General features: G+C 48.8%; 2 protein-coding genes across 4 annotated transcripts in view; one reads left to right on the top strand and one right to left on the bottom strand.

Moving 5' to 3' along the window:
- Window positions 1-6,350: 6,350 nt before the first annotated feature.
- On the top strand, window positions 6,351-13,840 carry Chrnb2 (cholinergic receptor nicotinic beta 2 subunit). Its single transcript, XM_028753312.1, has 6 exons — window positions 6,351-6,414; window positions 7,396-7,541; window positions 7,714-7,758; window positions 8,251-8,360; window positions 9,113-10,082; window positions 13,581-13,840. The coding sequence occupies exons 1-6, from the start codon at window positions 6,351-6,353 to the stop codon at window positions 13,749-13,751; spliced, it is 1,506 nt and encodes a 501-aa protein (XP_028609145.1). The 3' UTR covers window positions 13,752-13,840.
- Window positions 13,841-17,461: 3,621 nt separating this feature from the next.
- The window catches only part of Adar (adenosine deaminase RNA specific), a 28,591-nt gene continuing 24,191 nt past the window's right edge, over window positions 17,462-21,861 (bottom strand). For all 3 annotated transcript variants that reach the window (XM_028753109.1, XM_028753111.1, XM_028753110.1), the window contains 4 exons: window positions 21,189-21,371; window positions 20,658-20,770; window positions 20,242-20,369; window positions 17,462-20,058 (listed from right to left, as the gene is read on the bottom strand). In XM_028753109.1, the coding sequence (XP_028608942.1) occupies window positions 19,812-20,058; window positions 20,242-20,369; window positions 20,658-20,770; window positions 21,189-21,371 (671 nt within the window). In that variant the 3' untranslated portion in view covers window positions 17,462-19,811. The remainder of the gene's footprint in view (window positions 20,059-20,241; window positions 20,370-20,657; window positions 20,771-21,188; window positions 21,372-21,861) is intronic.

Genomic DNA, 21,861 nt, shown 5'->3' with positions numbered 1-21,861 from the left:
GCCTTAAAGCCAAATCAAAGGCATGCTACCAACAAGGGGTTAAGGGAAGGATTTTTGAAGGTGGAGGTGACAGTGTTCTTGCTTCTGTGGAACTTGTAGCTGTGTAAGAAAGTGCTTAAGTTCCCTCAGCTATGTGAGGCACTGTCTCTTTCCTCTTGTTCACAGCTATAAAGGAGATACCTCTGAAAACAGTGATAAGCAGGTTTACAGAAGACAAAGCAAGCTGTTAAGCATCTCACAGCAGTTACACCTTTCTGTGGAGGGTGGAGTTTGTTTCAGAAATTTAGAGTAGAGGCCAATGAGTACCAAGGAGGTACCTGGTACAGAATGTAGTTTCCTTAGCCATCACAGTGGCCACAAAGAATTAAGGAAAGATGTAGCAAACTGAAGGAACAGAAGAATAATAGGTCTAGAATACAAGGGGATGAAGGAGGTAGGACAGGCAAAGATCGGATCTTCTAGCGTTTAGGGATTTGAACTTATTGTAAGAACTGGGAAGATCGAAAGGTCAACAGAGCCTTAAGCAGTGGAAGCAAATATCAGTAGCAGCACTAACAGAGCTGAGCTTTGTGGGAAACTAAGATTTGATTCTGAAGTGGAAGGAGATTAGGAAGAAAGGTGTAAATTCTAAGACAAAGGAGGAGATCAAGCGCTCAGAATACTGAGACAGGAAGATCATGAATTTGATTCCAGCCTAGGCTACACAGACCCTGTCTTTAAAAAAAATGGAAAAAGAAATAGGAATTGTAGGGTTATCTCAGTGGCTGAGTATAAAATGTTTTAATTTTTTTTCTAATGTTTCCTTTTCTTACAGTAACCAGTTCTCTTAACTCCTGCCAGCCCTGTAGTCCCCGAGTGATCCACTGTAAGAGCTGTCAAAGCTTTGGCCCTTCTTTCCAGCCTTCAGTGGCCTTATCATACTAGCATAAGAGTTTTTAAAATGGCTGCACCACAACACTTCAACCTGCTGTCAATGAGTCATTCTTACGGGTGGACAGGAGCTGTCCACATTGACAAGACCTTCTTTCCTGCCTCAGCCTGTGGCTATCATGAAATACCATCAAAGGAAGAGGTTACTTTAGAAGCTTTCCACAGTGGTGACACCTCGTTGCTAACCTCCTCAAGCAGCTCAGCAGTGATGGGAAGGTCTTCCTATCCCAAGCCATGGGCTCAATGCAGGGAAAAGGGGGTGGAAAAAAAACCCATCAATCCCTGAACAGGAAAACCCACCAATCCCTGAGCTCCCCAAACTTAGGATTTGAAATTCTACCAATCCTCACATTGGAAATCTGCCCTAAAAATTTCCACTCCCTAAGAAATCCTATATAAGCCCTGCCCTTTGTTTAATCTCTGCTGTTCGTTTCTGGAAGCCACCCCTGGATTTGTCCTTCCAATCTCTTTCATGAGATATGCTGCCTGGTGTAACTCATAAAAAGAAATGAAGAATTAAAGAAGGGGAGCAGGCCTGAGGTCCCTGATCTCTTCAGCTAAGCTAGGGATACTCTCCCCTGGGAGCTGCACTGTTTCGGCTGAGAAGGCTTCCTCTCAGCTGTGTGGTTCCTGGGCTCCTGTCTCAGGATGCCCTGCCCTTGGGACACTGTCCTGCATCAGAATTTTGCAGTTCCTGGCCTTTGGAGTCCCAAGTACCCTTCCATCTGAGCAGGAACTTACAAGCCCTCCTCCCAGTTTATAGCTCAGCCCCTTCAAAGGTTTCTCCCAAATGTTCTTCCCTCAGTTCCCCAACAGTGCTTAAACAGTCCCTTCTCTCAGTTTTCTCAGTGCTAGCAACTCCAAACTATAACAACTGTTGTAGCCTATCTGCTCGGCTCATCTGTCATCAACTGTCTTCTCTTCTTACTCTGTTAGTGCAAGTCATGTTCTCCCTCTGCTAGCCCAGTGCGCTTTCTCAGCCCCCAGCCTGAGCTGGCTTTTTTTTTTTTTTTAATCTCCTGTTCCCAGAAATCCAAGAGGCAATCAACACTGAAGATCATAGGGTCAAGCAGTTCTAACAGCTAAGAATTCTTTTTTTTTTTTTTTTTTTTTTTTTTTGAGACAGGGTTTCTCTGTGTAGCCCTGGCTGTCCTGGAACTCACTCTGTAGACCAGGCTGGCCTCGAACTCAGAAATCCGCCTGTCTCTGCCTCCCAAGTGCTGGGATTAAAGGCGTGAGCCACCACTGCCCGGCACCAGCTAAGAATTCTTAAAAGGCCAGTTGACTAGCAACTGGGGATCCTTTAAAGGCCCAGACACACAAGATAAATAACACTATAGTCCCTAGTGTATACCACTAATAATAGAATCCAAGAATACTTGGAGATGGGGAGAGACTTGTGAAATAGTAATGTCTAAACTGTATGTTGTATGCCCAAAATATGACAGCTGAGCAATGGTGATGCACACCTTTAATCCCAGCACTCAGGAAGCAGAGACAGGCAGATCTCCGAATTTGAGGCCAGCACAATCTACAGAATGAGCTCCAGGACAGCCAGAACTGCACAGAGAAACTGTCTTGAAAAAAAACAAAACAACAGTAACAAAACAGACAGGGATGCTATTTTAAATAAGTGTTTTTATTTATTTAAAATGATAAAAAATGTTTATTTTAGAAAGTAGTGTTATTTTAATAGTTTTAAATAGAAAACAGCTCAAATGTCTATCAAGAGTGGAATGGATAAATGATAGTAGAGTCACGTAATGGAACACTCCAGCTATGAAGAATAAAATACAATGTCCATGATTCTCAATAACATAATGTCAAGAAAACAGACACAAAAGATTATGATTCCATTTATATGAAGTTTAGCAGGCAAAGTTGACCTGTGCTATTAGAAGTCAGAATGCTGCCTCTTTTTTCCTTTTTCTTTTTTTTTAAAGTTGTCTAAAAAAAATTGTTTCTGGGTATGGTGGTACATGCCTGGAATCCCAACAGTTGGTAGTTAGAGTCAGCAGGATGAGTTCAAGGCCAGCCTCAGCTATATTTTGAGTTTGAGATCAACTTGGGCAACTTTGTGAAACCCTGTTTCAAGCAGAAACAAATTATGAAAAAATACACATACTATAAAATTTATTATTTGCATTCATACTATTATGTAATAATTTCCTATAACTAGTTCCAGAATTTTTTTATTTTATGCATATGACTGTTTGCTTGCATGTACATGTGCAGGTGTGGTGTGTTTGTGTATCTATATCAATGGGTCCAATTTCTGCGGAGGCCAGAAGAAGGCATTCCACCCCCTGAAATTGGAATCGCAGGTGGTTGTGAGCTGTCTTGTGGTTGCTAGGAATCAAATTGGAGACCTCTGGTGGGGCAGCCAGTGTTCTTAGTCACTGAGACATTCTCCAGCCCCAGCAGCCCAGACTCGAAGTAGTGTCAACTGGGGTCTCTTGTCCTTGAAGAGGAAGAATAGTGACAGAGAGAAGCATCTCATTATTGGTAATTGTTCCTTTATACAAAATCTGAGCGTTTCTATCAGGATAATGTATCCAGATATGCTGGCTATACTTCTCTGTGTGATTGGTATACCTAAATATCTGTAGACGCATAGTTTTGTCTCTTCCTTTGGAGGCAGGATTTTGAGTCCTCTCTGCTTTGCTACTTTGTGTTTTTAAGTTGGTCTTCATGAACACAAATATTACTGTGGTAACAAAAATTTAAAATGCAAAACACTTTAAATAAAAGAAATATATTATTTTAATGTCGCCAAGAGAAAACATACCTTGTGATCGGGGTACTAGAACTCTGCTTACTCGCTCTGTGTGTGTGTGTGTGTGTGTGTGAGTGCTGATAATTCTGTGTTTACTCCAACCCTGTATGGTTCTACATGTCTGCTGCCACCTGTCTTCTTGGGGCGTACAGAAGATAGAAGGCATGTGGGTACAGATGAAGAGGGAAGGTGTCCCACTCTACTTCGTCACTTGTTGATGATCTCAGTCGATTCATTACTAGCCAAGCTAGAAGTAATCTCAAAGCAAAAATTGAAGATTTGAGAAGACCGAGGTGTATAAGTTACTTCCTCAGGCTTTAGACAACTGAATACCCACCCCTTGAACTTGTCATTTAGATAGTCAGTGCCCCACCCCCAGTCAGTCATCCATAAGGCAAATGAATGCCCTGTCCCAAAGCCTGTCATGTAGAAGGTAGGGGATGTAGAAGTCTGTCATCTAGAAGGCAATGAATGATTCCCTGAATGTGTCATCTGAAAGGGGAGTAGCCTTCAGTCCATCAGGAAAAATGTAAGCACTCCAGGAAGTTTAGCAACAGACGACAGTGTCAGCCTCCTTCAACCATGCTGTATGCACTGGAGATGCTGCCTCAGGATGTGGAATACCTGTGAGCTAGCCTTGCCTATGGGTCAGCTCTGCTGTCACTTATGTCCTATCCAATCCCTTTAGCCTCCCCTCTCCCAGCTTTCCTCGAGCAGTCGGCACAGTGTTTAGTAGGCTGCTGCCAGTGTGGTCTCTTTAATAACTGGAACTAAGTCTTTTATCATCGCCTCCTCTGTGCCAAACAATTCTGAGCTCAAAGGACATCCTCAAACTATGTTGATCTAAATTGTTGAAAACAGATCTAACCCTTGAACCTTTCCCCAAGTGATATGAGTGCATACACCCTTTGCCTTCTTTCTAGGCTTCACTTCTTGGTATTCTGATCTCTTTCTGAATTAATTATAACACACACACACACACACGCACACATATTCTGCCCTGTACCTATGGCAGAGATTTAAATCCACTTCCATATGCACTGTGGTTGTTCCTCTCTGTCATCTTGCTTGCTCTCCTATGCTTTGCTGCCTTTTCTCTTTAAGCTCTTCCCCAAGCCCTTTTCCTCCCATGCTGGTGGTTGAATTTAAGGCTTTGCACATGCTAGGCAAGCATTCTGTCACCAAGCTGCATCACTTTCCCTTGGATAGTGATGACATTGGGCATTTGTTAAATATGTTGCTTCTGCTTGAACTTATACATATTAAGATATGTCTATCATGCATTACAATTTTCCTGTTAAGCCCCCATCTCAAGCCAGGCCCTAAACTAGTTCATATTCTGACTGTAAAGGCAGTGGCTGCTATAGAAGGATTTCATTCTAGAAGAGTCTACAAGGTAACTAACTCAATCTTTTGTCAGTCACAGCTTCCCTGAGGAACTGAAATTCCTGAAAACACTGGAGTTTAAGTAGAAGGTAGTTAGGGGTGATGGGGTGATAAAAGAGCTGGCGAGAACTACATGTTTAAAAGGCTGAGGGCTGGGAGGGGTTAAGTAGTCAAAGATCTTAAAGACGTTGTCAACAGCTGGAACATGGAGCTGGGACAGGCACTGATAAGACGAGGCGAAGCCATGCTGTCTGCTAAGTCTGCTTCAGACAGAAATCTTTTTGGTTGAAAGTGACCACTGATCCACTAAGAAAAAAGAGGTCCTTTATGGGTTCAGTAGCTAAAAGTTCAGGGCTTTCAAGATCAAAGATGTCATTGAGTTTTGACACCTCTCTCATCTTTGCTCTCTTTGTGTTAGCTTCATTCTTTCTCTGTGAAATGGTCCCCTGATCTCCCCAGAACACAGCGTGGAAGGAACCATTGATATTGGTTGCTTATGCAGATCTCAGAACTTTCAAAGTTACCTTCTTTTCAGGAGGTCTAGACCTATCTAGCTTAGATTCCCCAGGAGGATGGCAACATCTTGGCCTTGTCTGAGCTTATGGAAGAAGAGAAAGGGGCAGGTGAAAGGACTCTATTTGAAAACTCCAGAGAAATTTGCTTTTCAAAACAAGCCAGCACCCTGCTCCCCACTTCTTTGTCCAAGGTCCTAACATGCATATTCTCTCCCGCACCCTTAGCTTTCCAGAAGACTAGAATCATTATTTTGGGTAAGAACATAGAGGAAAGCAGAAACGCCCCCAACCCACCCCACGCCCAGAGAGCCCTGACCTTCTTGTCTCCTTCCCACTCACACACCCTCCCAGCCTTGCTCAAGCCTCTCTACGTCGTGCCCCAACTTCTGGGCATTTGAACTCCCAGCAGTCAGTCGCTTTCGCCTCACGCACACCCCACCTAGACAGGCCCAGTCAAAGGTCTCCTCCCAGGGACCACCTTTTTTTCCCTGGGATCCCGCGCTTCCGCCTCCGGGGCGGAGACTCCTCCCCTCGTAGTCCCAGTTGTGTTCCCTAGAAGAGCAGCCGGGACCGGCAAGAAGCCGGGACCTCCCCCTCGTTCCAGCAACTGCCGCGAAGTGGGCACTTCAGCCCTGGAGGCAGCGAGCCCCACCTGGGTGCAGACGGCTGCGCGGCTTCAGCACCACGGACAGCGCTCCGTCCGCAGCCCTGGTGTCAGCGAGGCTCCGCGCTATGCTGGCGGCATGGCCCGGCACTCCAACTCTATGGCGCTGCTGTTCAGCTTCGGCCTCCTTTGGCTGTGCTCAGGTAAGAACTGGCCAGCCAGGTTCCACTGCCTCAACTAGTGGCTTAGTACACCAAGCTCAGTCACCCCTGCTAGGACAAAGGCGAAACGAGGGATTCTCTAGCGGCGGAGGAGCCTGCTGGGGGATGGGGAGAGACTCTAGGGTCGGCAGGGAGCCTCTGGAAAACTGATCTGGAAGGAAGACCCAGGCGCAGGCGCAGGCGCAGGCGAGAAGCCTGGGAGAGGTGGAAACCTGACCATTGCAGGGAGGAAGCAAATGAGCACAAAGAAGAAAGAAGAGGCTTCTGAGATGACAAGAGGGTTGAGATAACCCCTAACACTTTATGACCTGGGTGTTAGAGGTGTTAACCTTCCTCGAAGCTCCTGGCTCCCCATCGTTTCCCACTCCCTTCATTGGAGTCCTGATTTGGGTCACCCCACAGAGAGGAACAAGGCAGGAAGGGGAGAGGGGTGACTTCCAACCTCTTGTAGGAAACTTAGGAGAGTAGAAAATGCCAGACTGGGACACTCTGTGGGGTGTCCAGAGGAGGGGACTTTGTGTAGAGGCACAGAGGAGAGGGATGAGGAGAGGGGCCAGAACAAGGCAACACACAATAGAATGACAACACAAGAGGGTAGGAGCCTGCACCCACAGGTCAGGCAGCCCCACTATTCCGTTTCAACCCACAGAAGTAGAACTTTAAGTCTTGTCCTTCTGATACCTTTTGGAGAAAACAAGTCCCCATTAATCCTTGCAGAATGGTGTCTCTTTGGAGCTGTTTGGACTCGTAGTGTGGTTTCAGGGAGGGACTTATCTATGAATGACAATCTGCTAATTCTGTGGTTCTGTAGCATAATTTAAAAATTTGTAATATCCTTAAAGCACAGGGCTATAAGAGGCTATGACTTCCAGGCTGAGCTAACTGATTAATTACCCGGCTTTCTGAGTAGGTGGGCCTTTCTGAGCCCTTCTGTTTACTCACTTCCTGCCTTCCCTTGCCTAGGGGTATTGGGTACTGACACAGAGGAGCGGCTAGTGGAGCATCTCTTGGATCCCACCCGCTATAACAAGCTGATCCGGCCAGCTACTAATGGCTCTGAGCTGGTGACTGTACAGCTCATGGTATCATTGGCCCAGCTCATCAGTGTGGTAAGTGTGGGTCTTGACCTCTGTCTAGCTACAAACGTCAGCTCAGCCAGAAAAGTTGAATACCCAAGTTTCCTTGGATGCTCCCAGGGTGGACGAGACCTCAATATGGTGGTGGCAGGTCTGAGGACTTGGGTTGGGGCACCTTCTCAGCAGCTGCCTTGTTTCCCTGCAGCATGAGCGGGAGCAGATCATGACCACCAACGTCTGGTTGACACAGGTCAGTACCCTTTCCTGCCCACACCCCCCCCCTCCTTTCCCTCTTATCATCTCCTCCAGAGAGGAGTCCTGAATAGTTGGATTCGAATCCTTGTTTGGGCCACTCACTAGCACTGTAGTTAATCAATTTATTTAAAGTCTAGTTTCAGTATTTAGTGCCGCTGACCTAGAACTCACTTTGTGGAACAGGGTAATCTTGAACTCACAGAGATCTGTCTGTCTCTGCCTCACTAGTGCTGGGATTGATGCTATTAACTACCATAGCTGCTCAACTCTGGTTTTAAACATGCTAGACACTACCAAGATTCACCTTCACATTTGTCTAATGCCCTGGTTTAGCTGTGCAAATTAAATGAAGAAGTATCATCATCTGACATATGTCTGGTCAGAGAAGTCACTGTGCAGAGAAGGCTAGCCATATGAGTTTTCTTTTGTCCCTTTTTTTGACTTTGGGGCTAGAGGTTAGTACTGCCTTGCTCTCTCCCTTTCCCAGGAGTGGGAAGATTATCGCCTCACATGGAAGCCAGAGGACTTCGACAATATGAAGAAAGTCCGGCTCCCTTCCAAACACATCTGGCTCCCAGATGTGGTTCTATACAACAAGTAGGTGACCCTGGAGTGATGAAGGTTAGGGGAGACCAGAGCTGTGCTTGGCAGGGGATGAGATCATGGCGGGTGGGAATACAAGGTAAACATGCTGTTGTGAGAGGGAGGGGCTTTCCTTTAGCGGGTGGTAGGCAGGCATTATCCACACAGACAGACCCAATTAGTGGAATACAGCGTAGACAGTCATGGTGACTTGGGCTTTGACCAGCTCCTCCCAGCTACTTAGAATGCTGGGGTAAAGATATTAAAGACTGACAGTTCTCAGTGCCTAACTTGATCCAAGAATGAGAACTTCTGGAAGCCCGGGTGGTGACCAAGAACTTATGGTCCTAGTTTCACCTAGATTCTGTTCTGCTCCCTTCAGTGAATCTTCTCCCCTTTGAGGCACAAAACTCCCAGCTGAAGGCTTGTGCCCACACCCTTTCATTGCTTGAGATCCTTGCCCTGGCCGCTCTAGCTCCCTCACCTCTTTACTGTTACGAGGACTAATCAGCTTATACGGTGTGGGACAAGTAGCAGATGTGTCCCCTCCCCCTCAATCATTCTCTTCAACCACTGAATGGATAGACATGCCTCCTGAACAGGGGGAGACCCATTCTTATACCAACCCATGCATACTCCCACCCCATCTCTATTTCTGGGCAATCTCAGTGTATTAGATGGTCACCTTCAGCCTGGGTCCTTCTTGCTGGGGTGATGAGTGGGATGCAGACCCTCAAGCTAGAGCTGACTGCCTCATTCCTTGGCAGTGCTGACGGCATGTACGAAGTCTCCTTCTATTCCAATGCTGTGGTCTCCTATGACGGCAGCATCTTTTGGCTACCACCTGCCATCTACAAGAGTGCATGCAAGATTGAGGTGAAGCACTTCCCGTTTGACCAGCAGAATTGCACCATGAAGTTCCGCTCGTGGACCTACGACCGCACTGAGATTGACCTGGTGCTCAAAAGCGATGTGGCCAGCCTGGACGACTTCACACCCAGTGGGGAGTGGGACATCATCGCACTGCCAGGCCGACGCAACGAGAACCCAGACGATTCCACCTATGTGGACATCACCTATGACTTCATCATTCGTCGCAAACCGCTCTTCTACACCATCAACCTCATCATCCCCTGTGTTCTCATCACCTCGCTGGCCATCCTGGTCTTCTACCTGCCCTCAGACTGTGGTGAAAAGATGACACTTTGCATTTCTGTGCTGCTGGCGCTCACCGTGTTCCTGCTGCTCATCTCCAAGATTGTGCCTCCCACCTCCCTCGACGTACCGCTGGTGGGAAAATACCTCATGTTCACCATGGTGCTAGTCACCTTCTCCATCGTCACTAGCGTGTGTGTGCTTAACGTACACCACCGCTCGCCTACCACGCACACCATGGCACCCTGGGTCAAGGTGGTCTTCCTGGAGAAGTTGCCCACCCTGCTCTTCCTGCAGCAGCCACGCCACCGCTGTGCACGGCAGCGCTTGCGCTTGAGGAGGCGCCAGCGGGAGCGTGAGGGCGCAGGTGCACTTTTCTTCCGCGAAGGCCCTGCGGCTGACCCATGTACCTGCTTTGTCAACCCAGCATCAGTGCAGGGCTTGGCTGGGGCTTTCCGGGCTGAGCCCACTGCAGCCGGCCCGGGGCGCTCGGTGGGCCCATGCAGCTGCGGCCTCCGGGAAGCAGTAGACGGCGTACGGTTCATTGCAGACCATATGCGAAGTGAGGATGACGACCAGAGTGTGAGTACCAGGTGTGAGATAGGCCTGTCGAGAGTAGGGACTCCTGTGTGCGGGGAGTCGGTGTCACTTAGGGTCACAATGCAAAGGTACAGGCGGGAGGCAACATGATTGAGGTGGACTCAGCAGGGTAGGCTTCCAGATTGGCTTGCCTGTGTTGGAGTCTGTACCAGATGACCTTGTAGCTCCCTGAGGACTAGTATTCAGGGTGAGATATGTCAGCTAAGGCATCGGTAGTGTGAGGTGACTAGGATCCTTAGGGCAGGGAGAAGTTGTTTTGGGTCTGAGGGTGTCACCGCGTTAGTTCACATGAACACTTCCAAGTTGTTAATGTGCTGCTGCTTTTAGTGCAAATGGAGATGAGTCCTTGTGGGCCACAGAGTGGGCAATGTTGTTTATCCTTCCCAGCTGGAACGGCAGAGTCCCGGAGGAGACCTGGAGAGCACAGGATGGTGATGGATAGGGAAAGGGAAGTTTAGAGGTTCCATGGGGCTGGTCCCAGCAGAGAAAGCAGAATTTAAAATCAATATCCCATCTACTGTCCTGGGTCTCGAAAAGAGTCTAATGAAATATTGATAGAAATGGGGTGGAGAGAGGCCAGGGTTCCCTAGAGACTCTCACCCTCTTTCTGCACACCCAGCTTCTGGCCTTTCTGCAGTCTTCCCAGAAGGAGATTCCTTGAGACTAAGCCAGGAGGTAGGGGAAGGTGTGATGGGCTAACATCCTGCCCCCCATTTTGGGTACCATCTGGCCTTCCCTGAGATCAGTGTTTAGGTACCTGACTGGTTCTAAGCCAAGGCTCAATTGTTGCCATAGTGACCAGCAAGGTTTCCTCTGGGACTCTGCCATTCCAGCTGGGGAAGGATAAAGGGCAGGCACTGTGGTTTGTGTTGGGAGCTGAGTGCAGACATCTCCCCTGGACAGCAGACAAGCATGGGAGAGGAAGCATCTTATAGTTCAGAAGAAGGGAGAGAGGCTGAGACTGGAGATGAAGCAGCCAAGGCTAACTGGGTGTAGGGCTCAGCTGCCACTGGCTCGCTGCCCTCCACCTCCGCTGCAGTCCACCATGTAGCCTGCATTTTAAGTCAGGTGCTGAGGCTGCAGTGACCTACTTGGATGCCTCAGAGGCATCTAGAACTCAACACATCTAAAGCTGAGTGCTTGATCTACACCCCAACCTGGCCCTAACTTGCCCCTAGTTTCTCTATCTTGCTGTAAATGGCATCACTGTGGGTTAAGAAGTTCAGACTGAAGCCTGGTGATCCTTTTACACTCTCTCCCTTAGTGCCCACCACTGAGGTTATCCTGTCCTGGGAGCACCACCTCCAAGATGATTCCCTGGATTGTCCTTTCTCTGTCACCTTCACACTGACACCCCTGGTCCTTGGGCTCCTGTCAACTCTTGTATGGACCAGGGGAGAATATCCCAAGTGCCTCCCTGTTCAGCTTCCTATGCCACAGTTAAATAACCCACGCCCCCGGGCTGTGACGTGCTCTCTTGCTTGGGTCACCAGCTTATCACTCAGTTGTCTCTAGCAAGCCAAGCTCTTTCCTAGCCTGGAGCCTTTGCATCTGGGTCCCTCCCCCGCCCCCCAACCTTTGTTTTAGTTACTTTCTCATTGTTGTGACAAAGTCTTGAGTACAGAGGATGCAGAGAAGCAGGCTTTGTTTGGCCTCGCAATTTGAGGTCACAGCCCAAGGTGGGGGAGGTGTAGCCTGAGTGGCTGGTCCTGTTGCCCTCTGGAAGCAGGGAGACAGGACTACTGAGTTCAACAAACAAATACCGAGTGTCCTTCTGTCTGGGACCCTAGCTCATGGAATGAGTGATGCCTGCCTCAATGAGTCCAATCTAGAGCAATTCCCCAGATTTGTTCCCATGATGCTGCTATCTCATCAAGCTGATGATATTAAGCTTACCTCTCCTGCCCCCCAAAACAAAACAAAAACCTAAACTGCTATAATTTGGCTCGGTTCTTTAAAAGTAAACATGTAACCTTGAATCCTAAACACTCGGATGTGTCTCTCCTTAAGACCAGAGATGCTGTCCTGCATGCCTCACCTTCAGGCCTGGGAGTGTGGCTCAGTGGTAGATGCACGGTGAGCATGTGAAAGGCCCCGAGTTCCAACTGCTATCGACAACCAACCAAAGTAACAATGAAGTGCTGGCTTCAAAGACCAGATTTTGGAAATGGCATCAATACTTTTACCACCGTACAGTCCACATTCAATCTTTTCCTGCTGTCCCAGTGGAGTGGGACATCATTAGACCTAAGAGCCCAAGGTACACTGAGTTACCAAGCCTCATTGGTTTGCTCCTTCAGCTTTCTTTGCCTTTCATGGGACAGTTTAAAGGGGGCGGGGCAGGCTGCTGTTCTGCTGGCTTTGCCTGACCATGTCTTCAGTGTGGACCTGAAACAGGGCTTCCTACCCAGCAGAACTTGCTGTAAGCATCATCTCCTGGAAGAGGCTTTTCCAGGCTACTCTGCTCCTGTCTTCCTGTTTCTCCATCCTGGTCTTCCATCCCGTCACCGTATAATCTCTGGTTTATTGTCCCTCCCTCCTTGAAGAGACTGAAAACCATAGGGCTCTTCAGTTGGTTGTGTCCCTGAGCCTTGCAGGATGCTAGTAGGTCTGTGGCAGGTCCAACTATGACTTCAGTGAGTGACAGTTTGACTGCCAGCTACATGAATTGCACAGTTGCCTGCTCCCTATCCTGTGTCCTGTGAGCTAGCGGGGCCCCAGAGAAACACATACAAAAAGACAGGGCTCAGTCTGGAAGAGAAGCTGGCTTTTCCTGTGTCCCTGGAGATGGTTCTCAAACCCCACGGAGCATCATTACCTAATGAACTGATGTTGTAACACTTGGGCTCCACTTGCACCTTCTGGGCTCTGTGTAGAACTGAGATTGTTGGAGGGGGTTCCCAGGCAGAGCCCCAGAGGCAGCAGCTCTCAGTTACTGAACACTGTCCCAGATGCTAGAAGGGTCCCTCTCATGTAGGAGTTTTAAGTTTGGTGGAAGGCCAGACATACGGATTGAAACAATATAATATACTGAGATGGCTAGTGCCAGGGAACAAAGGAGCAGGGAAACCATTGTTTGTTTGGTGAAAAAACAATTAGGAAATTAGGGCTTTGAAATATGTGTAGGAGTTTACCAGGATTTTTTGTTTGTTTGTTTGTTCGTTTGTTTGTTTGTTTTAAAGGAAGTGAGAGAACTAAGAAGACATGCTGGCATTCTTACTAAGTCTGACTTTTTGGGTGTAGGAGGCAGTAAGAAATAGTCTCCTATTTGTTATGTGTAGGTTTGGGTGGACCCCGGGGGCAGTGGGAGCACTAGAGACTTAGTGGGAGCACTGGAGTAGGCAGGAGCAGAGCTGAGAAAAGCTGTCCTGGGTTTGCTGAGGGAGAAGAGTGGGGTGTGTGCATATGTGGTAGGGACTTTCCTATACCTTCCCACACCATGAGACTGATATCTGGGTCACCTTCATTTCCTCCATCCAGGTGAGGGAGGACTGGAAATACGTTGCCATGGTGATTGACCGCCTGTTCCTCTGGATCTTTGTCTTTGTCTGTGTCTTTGGGACCATCGGCATGTTCCTGCAGCCTCTCTTCCAGAACTACACTGCCACTACCTTCCTCCACCCTGACCACTCAGCTCCCAGCTCCAAGTGAGGTCTCACTCATTTGCAGCTCCTCAGCCCATGGCCCCTAGGGTTCAGTAGTATTGGGTGGAAGATGGATCTATCCCCACTCCACTGAAGCCTGCCTCACTCCTCCATTCACACACATCCCTCCAGCCTGGAGGCTGGACCAGATGCCTCATGTTTAAGCATTCTCCTTCCTCTTTTGAACTTATTCAGGCAATAGTGTTAACGGTGGGGGCCAAGGCTGGTAAGTAGAGGCCAGAGATCTCAGAGCCACCCACCCTGATAAGGGTGTTGGAGAAGGGTCCACGAAAGGGACAGTTATCTATGGCCTCCAAGTCACGAGAGAAGTGGAGGTAGGATGAGGGGTTCAGGCTCTGCACCCAGGCTGACAGTGGTTTCTCCTGAGACAGAAGGTGCTGGCAGGGTATGGCTAGTAGATTTTACCTGTCCACTTCGCTGGACAACACTGGTCTGAGAGGACTTGCAGTTTTAGGGAGTCCTCTTGTGAGCTCCTACAGCCTCCTGGGAAGCTTCAATTTAGTCTCACAGCCTGTGCCTCAAGGGGCTCCAGAACCCAGCTCCAAGTTCCCTTCTGCCAGTGCAGAATTTTCTGTACCTCTAGACTTTCCTCTCTTTCTTTTCTTACTTGGGAAAGGTGAGGTGTTGGGGGAACCTTGGAAGGTCAATAGCTAGGTGAGAAGTCTAGGCTCACAGTCTCGGAAGAACATTTACAGAGCTGGATTCTGGTGGGAGCCATGTTACAGATTCAGAACAGGCCTGGAAGGTGGGCCCCTTTCTCCTTGCCCCAAGGCCATACACTGCTTAAAGAACCTAAGCGACAGACATCTGAACTGTGCCTCAGTGCATTCCCCAGCTGTCAGATGAACTCATGGGCATCTCTGCTTGGTGACTGGAGAGACCTCCTAGTAGAACAGGAAATTAAAGGTTGCCTGTATAAGGCCCCTCCCTGACCCCCACTCCATAAACTTCCAGCCCCTGAGAAAGCACCCTGAAGTCATAAGCAGCACCTGGATAGGTATTGCCCCTCTGGAGGGTAGCACCAGTGTGGGGTTTCCAGTCTTTGTGAGACCCCACCAGCTGCTGCTAGGACCACCCTTGACTTTACTACCTCCTGTAACTGGCTGTTGTCCAAATTAGTCAGCAGCCAGGACTGGAAAGATCAGTGAGCAGCTTGTCCAGCTCCTTTCCATGTCCTGTTGAACATATCAGGCAAATAGTGCCCATCTTAGAGCCTGCTTCCAGCATTTACACTGTGCGAATAGAGGTAGGCAGGGCTGCGCTAGCTGGAAGGAACCCATACTTGTGGAAGACCATGGGACAGTGCTGTTCTTGCCATTTTTAGTGCAGCCTTTGGAGGAAGACTGCAGTGGGGGAGGGGTGGTAGGAGGCTATCATGTGTCAGGACAGTGTGAACCCTAAAGGAGATGGGGAGGTTTTGGGGAAACTCAGCCCCTACCACTTTGGGGCCTTCTGTCTCTATTCGTGCCTCCTCCTACATGGAACTGTCTCTAGAGAGAATCAGGTTTGGTGAGCCTGGATGAGAACCTGGGACAGGGTGGCATGGGAGTGGCAGTGACAAAAGGTGTTGGGGACTCACATCAGTGACTAAGCTCCAGTAACCTAGCAGCTGTCTTTGCCTGGGAGGATGGCCCATAGGCTCCCTGCCTGTGTGGAGACCTGCAAGTCTGGAGCAGCTGGTGCCAAGAGTGTGGAAAGCTGAGAACAGACACAGGACCCTCCAGACGGTTCTTTTTGAGGAAGACTGAAGGGGAAGGAAAGGACTTTCTTGTAAGGAACAAGGGAACAAGGACAATGGTGGACTGGCCACTGTGCCTATGCTCTGGGACTCCATCTCACAGTCCTGCGAGGAAGCTCTTGAGACCAGGAGCAGCAGCAGAGCAAGCATGTCTTCCCATGGTATCTGCTCCTTGCCTGTCATCATGGTCTTTGGGCAGGCAGGAGATTTCCTAGGGAGGAAAGCAAAGGCCTTTAGAGCCTTCTCTGAATGGTTCCCCAAGAAGAGTGACAGGTCTTCCTGTTGTTACCTTCTGCTTTCTGCTTCTAGGCAGAAGGGGCTGCTGAGCTCAACATGCACTGGCCAGCTTCCCACTCACCAACTGGTCAGCACAAGTGTCACTTTGTCATAATTATCTCGTCATGTCTGAGAAGTCTGTCAGTGTGCTGGTCACATGCTTTCCAAAGGACTAACACTTTGGGAACTGGTTGGACACCTCACCCACCCACCTTCAGTACACCGTCCTAGGCACGGCTTTGTCTTCACTCCTAGAATATTTTCCATGGTCCACTCTCCCCACTTATTCCCCCATAGCTGGACTTGTTTCTGTTAAAATTGTTTCCAAATATGTCGTGTTACTTTGTTCTGTAAGGGGACTAACCTTCCAGATCAGATTGGCAGATACAGAAGGGGAGAATGCTGGAAAATCTCCACTAAAGGGAGGGTAAATCAAAAGTCAGCAAGGGTGAATGGCAGTGTGCACTACCCAGTCAGTGTTATCTGCTCCCCTTATTAGATACAAAAGAAGTGGCCACGTGGCTAGGCCCAGAAGGGACCTCTGGGGAAGACCCTCTATAAGGAACCAGCAGGGGTGGGGTGGGGCTTCCTCTCCAGTCTGGGTTCTAAGCTCTTCAGGCTTCAGCCAGCTGGCAGATTCCCACAGCACAGGCTTGATCTGTGCTCAAATCCTGGGATCAGAGTGAATTTGTGGGTGGGCCTCTTTGGGTCTTCACCTAAGCTTTAAGGAAACCATCTACTATCTTTAAATTTGAGGGCCAGGGATCAACAAAATTCACTTGTACATGATGCTACTTTATCCTGAGCAACACTTCTAGCCCACAAAGCTGGCTACACCCTCAGAGACTGGAATATTCCATTCCTTGAATTTGGACCCAGTGGCTGCCAGAGGATAAAGGTACCGAGACTTCGGGACAGCAGGAGCTGTCACCCTGAACTGCCTTTAAAACTGCTCAGTACCCTGAGCATTACATTTAAACAGGGAGTGAATGATACCACATGAAGTCCTGGGCTTAAGTGTTGTGCCCCAAAACATGTCCTCAGTTGACCCATGTCTAAAGGATTATGAGGGAGTTTACACTCAATGTCTTTGGGTATGGTGTCAATGTTGAAAGGGCAAAGACAAGTCTTCCAGGAGTTCTGAAGTTAAGTTACTAAAAGCTGGGTTTCCTTAAAATTTAATAGAGAGACTTTTGATGCCATCCACAAAGTTAAAAGGTGCATCTGAACGTGTCATGGTCCCAGGTGCAACTCCCTTCCAAAGGGCACATACAGGCACAGTAAAGGCTGAGTGCTTGTGGGGAGAGAAGCACCAGCAGGACTGGCAGGAGCAGAGATTTCTGAGTCTCCAGTGCTGTTTTCTCATTTGGAGCTTGAAATCCAATAAGCCTCCACCTTCACACACACACACACACACACACACACACACACACACACACTGGGAACAAAAAATGAGAGTAGGCTCTGGTGGGAAAAAGAGTTTTGAAGCAGGGAAAGTGCTGAGGACACAGCCAGAGTGCCCAACCGGCTGGCACACCGCACCACTCACACTACAGTCAGACTGCAGAAGCAGGGGGCCCTTGAAACTGTTGTGGCCGTGACCAAAGATACTAATGTCACAGGTCCCTGTTCCCAGTCTCACCTCTCCCAAGCAACCAAGATAGAAAACTTTCTAACAGTCCTGTTGCTTCAGTGTTTTTATTCTGAGGAATGTATACTGTCACTTGTAAAGGGACACAAGAAGGGACTGCATCCATCACAGCGCCAAGGGTATGCCCGGGTGCTCGCTTCCCCACTATGCTCTTGGAGTCACTGCCAAAACCCCAAGGCCAACAAAGTCCCTTCAACTTGAGTACAGGAAATAGTTTCAAGCATTGACAATTCTTACACGTGATTATTCAAAGAATGCAAGACAGCCACGGTTCAGACAAATCAACTACAGAAATTATTAAGAGACGGTGTAGAGGGAGGCCCTGCTTCTTAAAGGTCACACAAAGGTGAAGGAAGCACAGTGGAAGCTCTGCCCTTGGCCAGCAGAACTGGAGGCAGGGGTAGGGTACGGATGCCAGCAGCTTGCTTCACAAGCCCACAGAATACAGGGATACCTTGCTCTCTTCCAGCTGCAGAAACTCAGAACCACAAGTTTTCTAGACAGGATTGAGGTGTGTGTGAATACCCAGGAAGGACCAGAGGGACCAAAGGAACCAAAGGGAGAGAATTCTCTGGCTTTTAGATCTCAAGGGAAGAGCTTCCTGCCCAAGCCTGGAAACCACAATGGCTCTGCTTCAGATGCAGGTGCCAGAAGGTGACACACCTCCAGCTGACACAAGCATGGTTCTACTTTCTTACTTCCACAGATATCAGGGTTCCATAGGATGATTTGGTGTTGTGCAAAGACATCCCCAGTGTATTAAGACATAGGTTCTTGTGTTGGCCAGATTTGATCATAGGTTGAAGAGGCAGTAGCCATTAGACTTCAAGTACGAATGTGATGTTTGCTGTTGGCAGTGGGCCGGAGGGTGGGGGAGCCAGGCAGTACTGAGGGATAAGCAAGAGGGCACAGGAAGCTGCTGAACACTGGCACAGCTGTCTCCATTGGAGCCACACCACTCAGAAGAAAGAGGTGGGCTTAGTCCTAGAGGAGCAGAATGGAGCAGGGTCTAACGGTCTGGCTGATTTGATGCTAGAGCCAGACTACAGAGGCTAAGGCTCCCACACATCCACAAATCACTGTCAGAGGGGGAGGAGTCAAAGAAGCCCACCCCAGAGTGGGAGGCTAGCCTGTCTTGTCACCTATAATACTTGTATGTAAATGAAGATTCTCAAAGGAGCAGGGCAGGAGATTCCAGTGCTTTGTGCCCCGCCCATGAACCAGTTTCTGAAGCCATCTGATATAATTAAAGTACATTCACTAATGAAAAAATATATTTGCTTCTCAAGTCTGCGATGCAGTTCTGAATCAACACCTCTGGCCTTTTAGAAACATTAATTTTATACAAGGCTTTGTCAACTTCTGCTGGTATCAGTACCATGAGAAGAATCCCACTGGACCAATGTGATGTTCTGCATTTACCTTCGCTGGGTCTGGACAAAGATTTGCCCTCCAGGACTTGTCCTCGGCTTTTCACAATTAGCTGGGGCCTGTAGCTCCATACCACATGTGGACAGAGCCAGCTTCTGGGGATGCTCCATGGAGGGACAGATGGAGGGTAGATACATCCCAAGGAACGTTATGTTGGTGCACTCTAGTTAGTGCTTGTGGGCCCCTACTGGGACTTGCTCGGCTTGTACACCTTCCTCAGTCCCACTGGCTGATTCTCAACTTCCCTGCTGCCCAGGAAGGGAGGTTCCTTGGCGGGCCAGCACAGCCTGTCACATTACATGTTTATGTGTATGTATCTGTGCACGAGTGGTAGGGTTTGCCTGCCCCAACCACAGTTTAACACATTCCTGCTGCCCGACAATCCCTGACCATAGTTTTCAACTCCTGCCCTTGTAAACATTTCAGTAATCCTTTATGTTCACTCTGTCCTCTGGGGTGGGGAAGGAGAAACCTCATCACAGGAAGGCATCCTAGGGGGGAAGGATGACAGAGCGGGGGCCTGCACATCTACAGGTGACGTCATTAGTCCCTGACATGATTTACAGAGAATTGATGGAATGGAATCAAACCCACAAGAGGCCAGTGTAACAAAGGAAAAGGAGATGAAAATACCTCCACAGAACTAAGCCCGAGGGGCCTGGGCTCCATGTGATCACGAACTGCCTATGCTACATGTGGGATGGTCGCACTTCCTCTTCCTTTAATCTCAGCCTCTTTCCTTGGGAAAAGGGAGGTAGGGACTTGGCTAGATCCCACCTGGAAATCCCAAAGCAAGCAGGACTAACGAGAACCAAAGTTCTTGGTACCACCTATTATGGTTCCACCATTAAAAAAGGGGGGAGGGGTTAAAAAAAGCCCCTAAACTCTGGCCCAATGTGATGAGGAATGCCATGACCTCCCTCTGACCCCATGAGAAACAGGCCCCACTATCAGTCATTGGGTACTGGACAGAGATAAAAGTTCTTTTCCTCTTGAGGTTTGCTGATCCAATTCCCATAACCCATGTCTCGCAGGCTTTTCTTGAAGTAGTTCTTGGCTAAGTCGTAGTCACGGGCAGCTTTCTTGGCCTCACCATAGGAAAGCTGCAGTAAATCTCTGCGGGCTCGGAAGGAGCAGAGCTTCTTAAACTGAAGGAAAATATTCTTCTTGGACACCCGAGATAACTCTTTCCCTGGTCTGGGGAAACAAAGGCACCTGTTATTCATCTGGAAGTAGGTGAGGTGGGTGAGGTGGGGGCTAAGGTGTGAATTTTGCACAGAGTGGATGGCCCTTAACTCAGGACTGGCAGGCAGGGGCCTGCCCTTGGGAGTCTGGAAGGAAGCCTGGCTGGGCCTCTCCTGTGCCCTCCCGCCTCCTTACCCATCCACGGTGCCTCTGGTGCCATCCAGGATCTCTAGGTCATAGCCATCAGCCAAGCACCAGTTAACACTTGTCTCCTTGGTCTTCCCAGACTGCCTTTTGGAATCATACACACTGACTCGGCCGACCTAGGAACCCACAGAGTGATGGAAGAGAGAGAAGCCTTTCAGGGCAAAGGTTCAGAGCAGGCATGCAAGACTTCTGGGAAAGGAGCATGAGGGCCTCATCTTTCCCCCTGTGAGCTGCACTGACTTAACCACAGTCAGCGTCATTAAGAACCGAGAGCCTAAGCCCAGGTACCCAAAGGGAGAAGAAGCTTGCTCTTGAGACCCCAGCAAAGGCTTCCCTTTCCAGAGTACACAGATTAGCTTAAGAAGGAGGGCTAGGTCAAGAGTAAACAGAATGGGGCATAGCACCTTGGGGTGGTTGACAATAAAGGGATAGCGTAGTCCATCCTCAAATGCATTCCCATCTCTGGTCACGCGGCAGCAAATCGCACGGGTCAGATGCCCTTGGCTGAAAAGGTAGCCTGGGTAAAAACAAACGCCAAGTTTACACCCGGGTCTGCAGTAAGTGTTGCCAAGAGGCAGAGGTACACAAGGAATTAGAAGATGAGACACAGTCATCAAGACAGAAAAGCAGCTCCTGACTGTGGCCACATAGGCCATCCAATACCTATGCACAAAACACAAGGCTCTAGGCAAGACAGAGCCTGGGGAGGAGACGGAAGTACTACAGTGAGGCTTCAGAGCTATGACTGCACCCGAGACCCAGTCTTGATTTGCTACCTATGCCCACCTTCCCTGACACAGCAGATGAGGCACTTAGATCCTGTTCCTAAGGTAAAAATCAGGCTCACTTTGGGAGACATATAAGACATGGCTTATAGCTTGTTGGGATCTGAGCCAAAGACAGGTGAGTTACAGCTCACAAAGTAGGTTTCTTACCTAATGTTACAGATTTCAGGTACACAGGCTGTAGGAAGTGCGTCAGCAGCGCCCCTTGCAGGCCCAGCACATTCCAGCGCAGGATTTTGTCACTACAGGACATGGTACGGAGTCTTTCCCCAAGCCGTATGCCATCCCACGTGGGTACAATGTCACTGGACTCCACAGGAATTGTGCCTTCCCCTGCATCAGACACTTGAGTTGGATCGATGAAGGCTACTGGACCAAACCACATCCTGGGCACACTATTTGCCCTCTTGAGGTATGAGCTGTTGGTTGCTCATATTTTTTTTTAGTTTAAAGATTTATTTATTTTTATATATGTGAGTACATTGCAGCTGTCTTCAGACACACCAGAAGAGTGCATCGGATCCCATTACAGATGGTTGTGAGCCATCATGTGGTTGCTGGGAATTGAACTCAGGACCTCTGGAAGAACAGTCAGTGCTCTTAACCACTGACCCACCTCTCCAGCCCAGCTGCTCATATTTTATAGCACCTACTATGTGCCTAGTATGGTGCTTGGTACTAAGGACGATGAACAGAACTCAAGACTTAGCTTCTTGCTATGTCTATGGGATGAGAGGCGAGAGGGAGAGGCCCAGAAACTCGGGATGCTCGCAGTGTGTTGAGAGCCGCAATCGCCGTAACGCGATAGCGACGGCGACTGCTT

The sequence above is a fragment of the Grammomys surdaster genome, unplaced genomic scaffold (assembly GCF_004785775.1).
Source record: "Grammomys surdaster isolate TR1022 unplaced genomic scaffold, NIH_TR_1.0 125946, whole genome shotgun sequence".
Classification (NCBI taxonomy): domain Eukaryota; kingdom Metazoa; phylum Chordata; class Mammalia; order Rodentia; family Muridae; genus Grammomys; species Grammomys surdaster.
The sequence above is the reverse complement of the archived record's forward strand: the minus strand, read 5'-3'. Positions and strand labels throughout refer to the sequence as shown.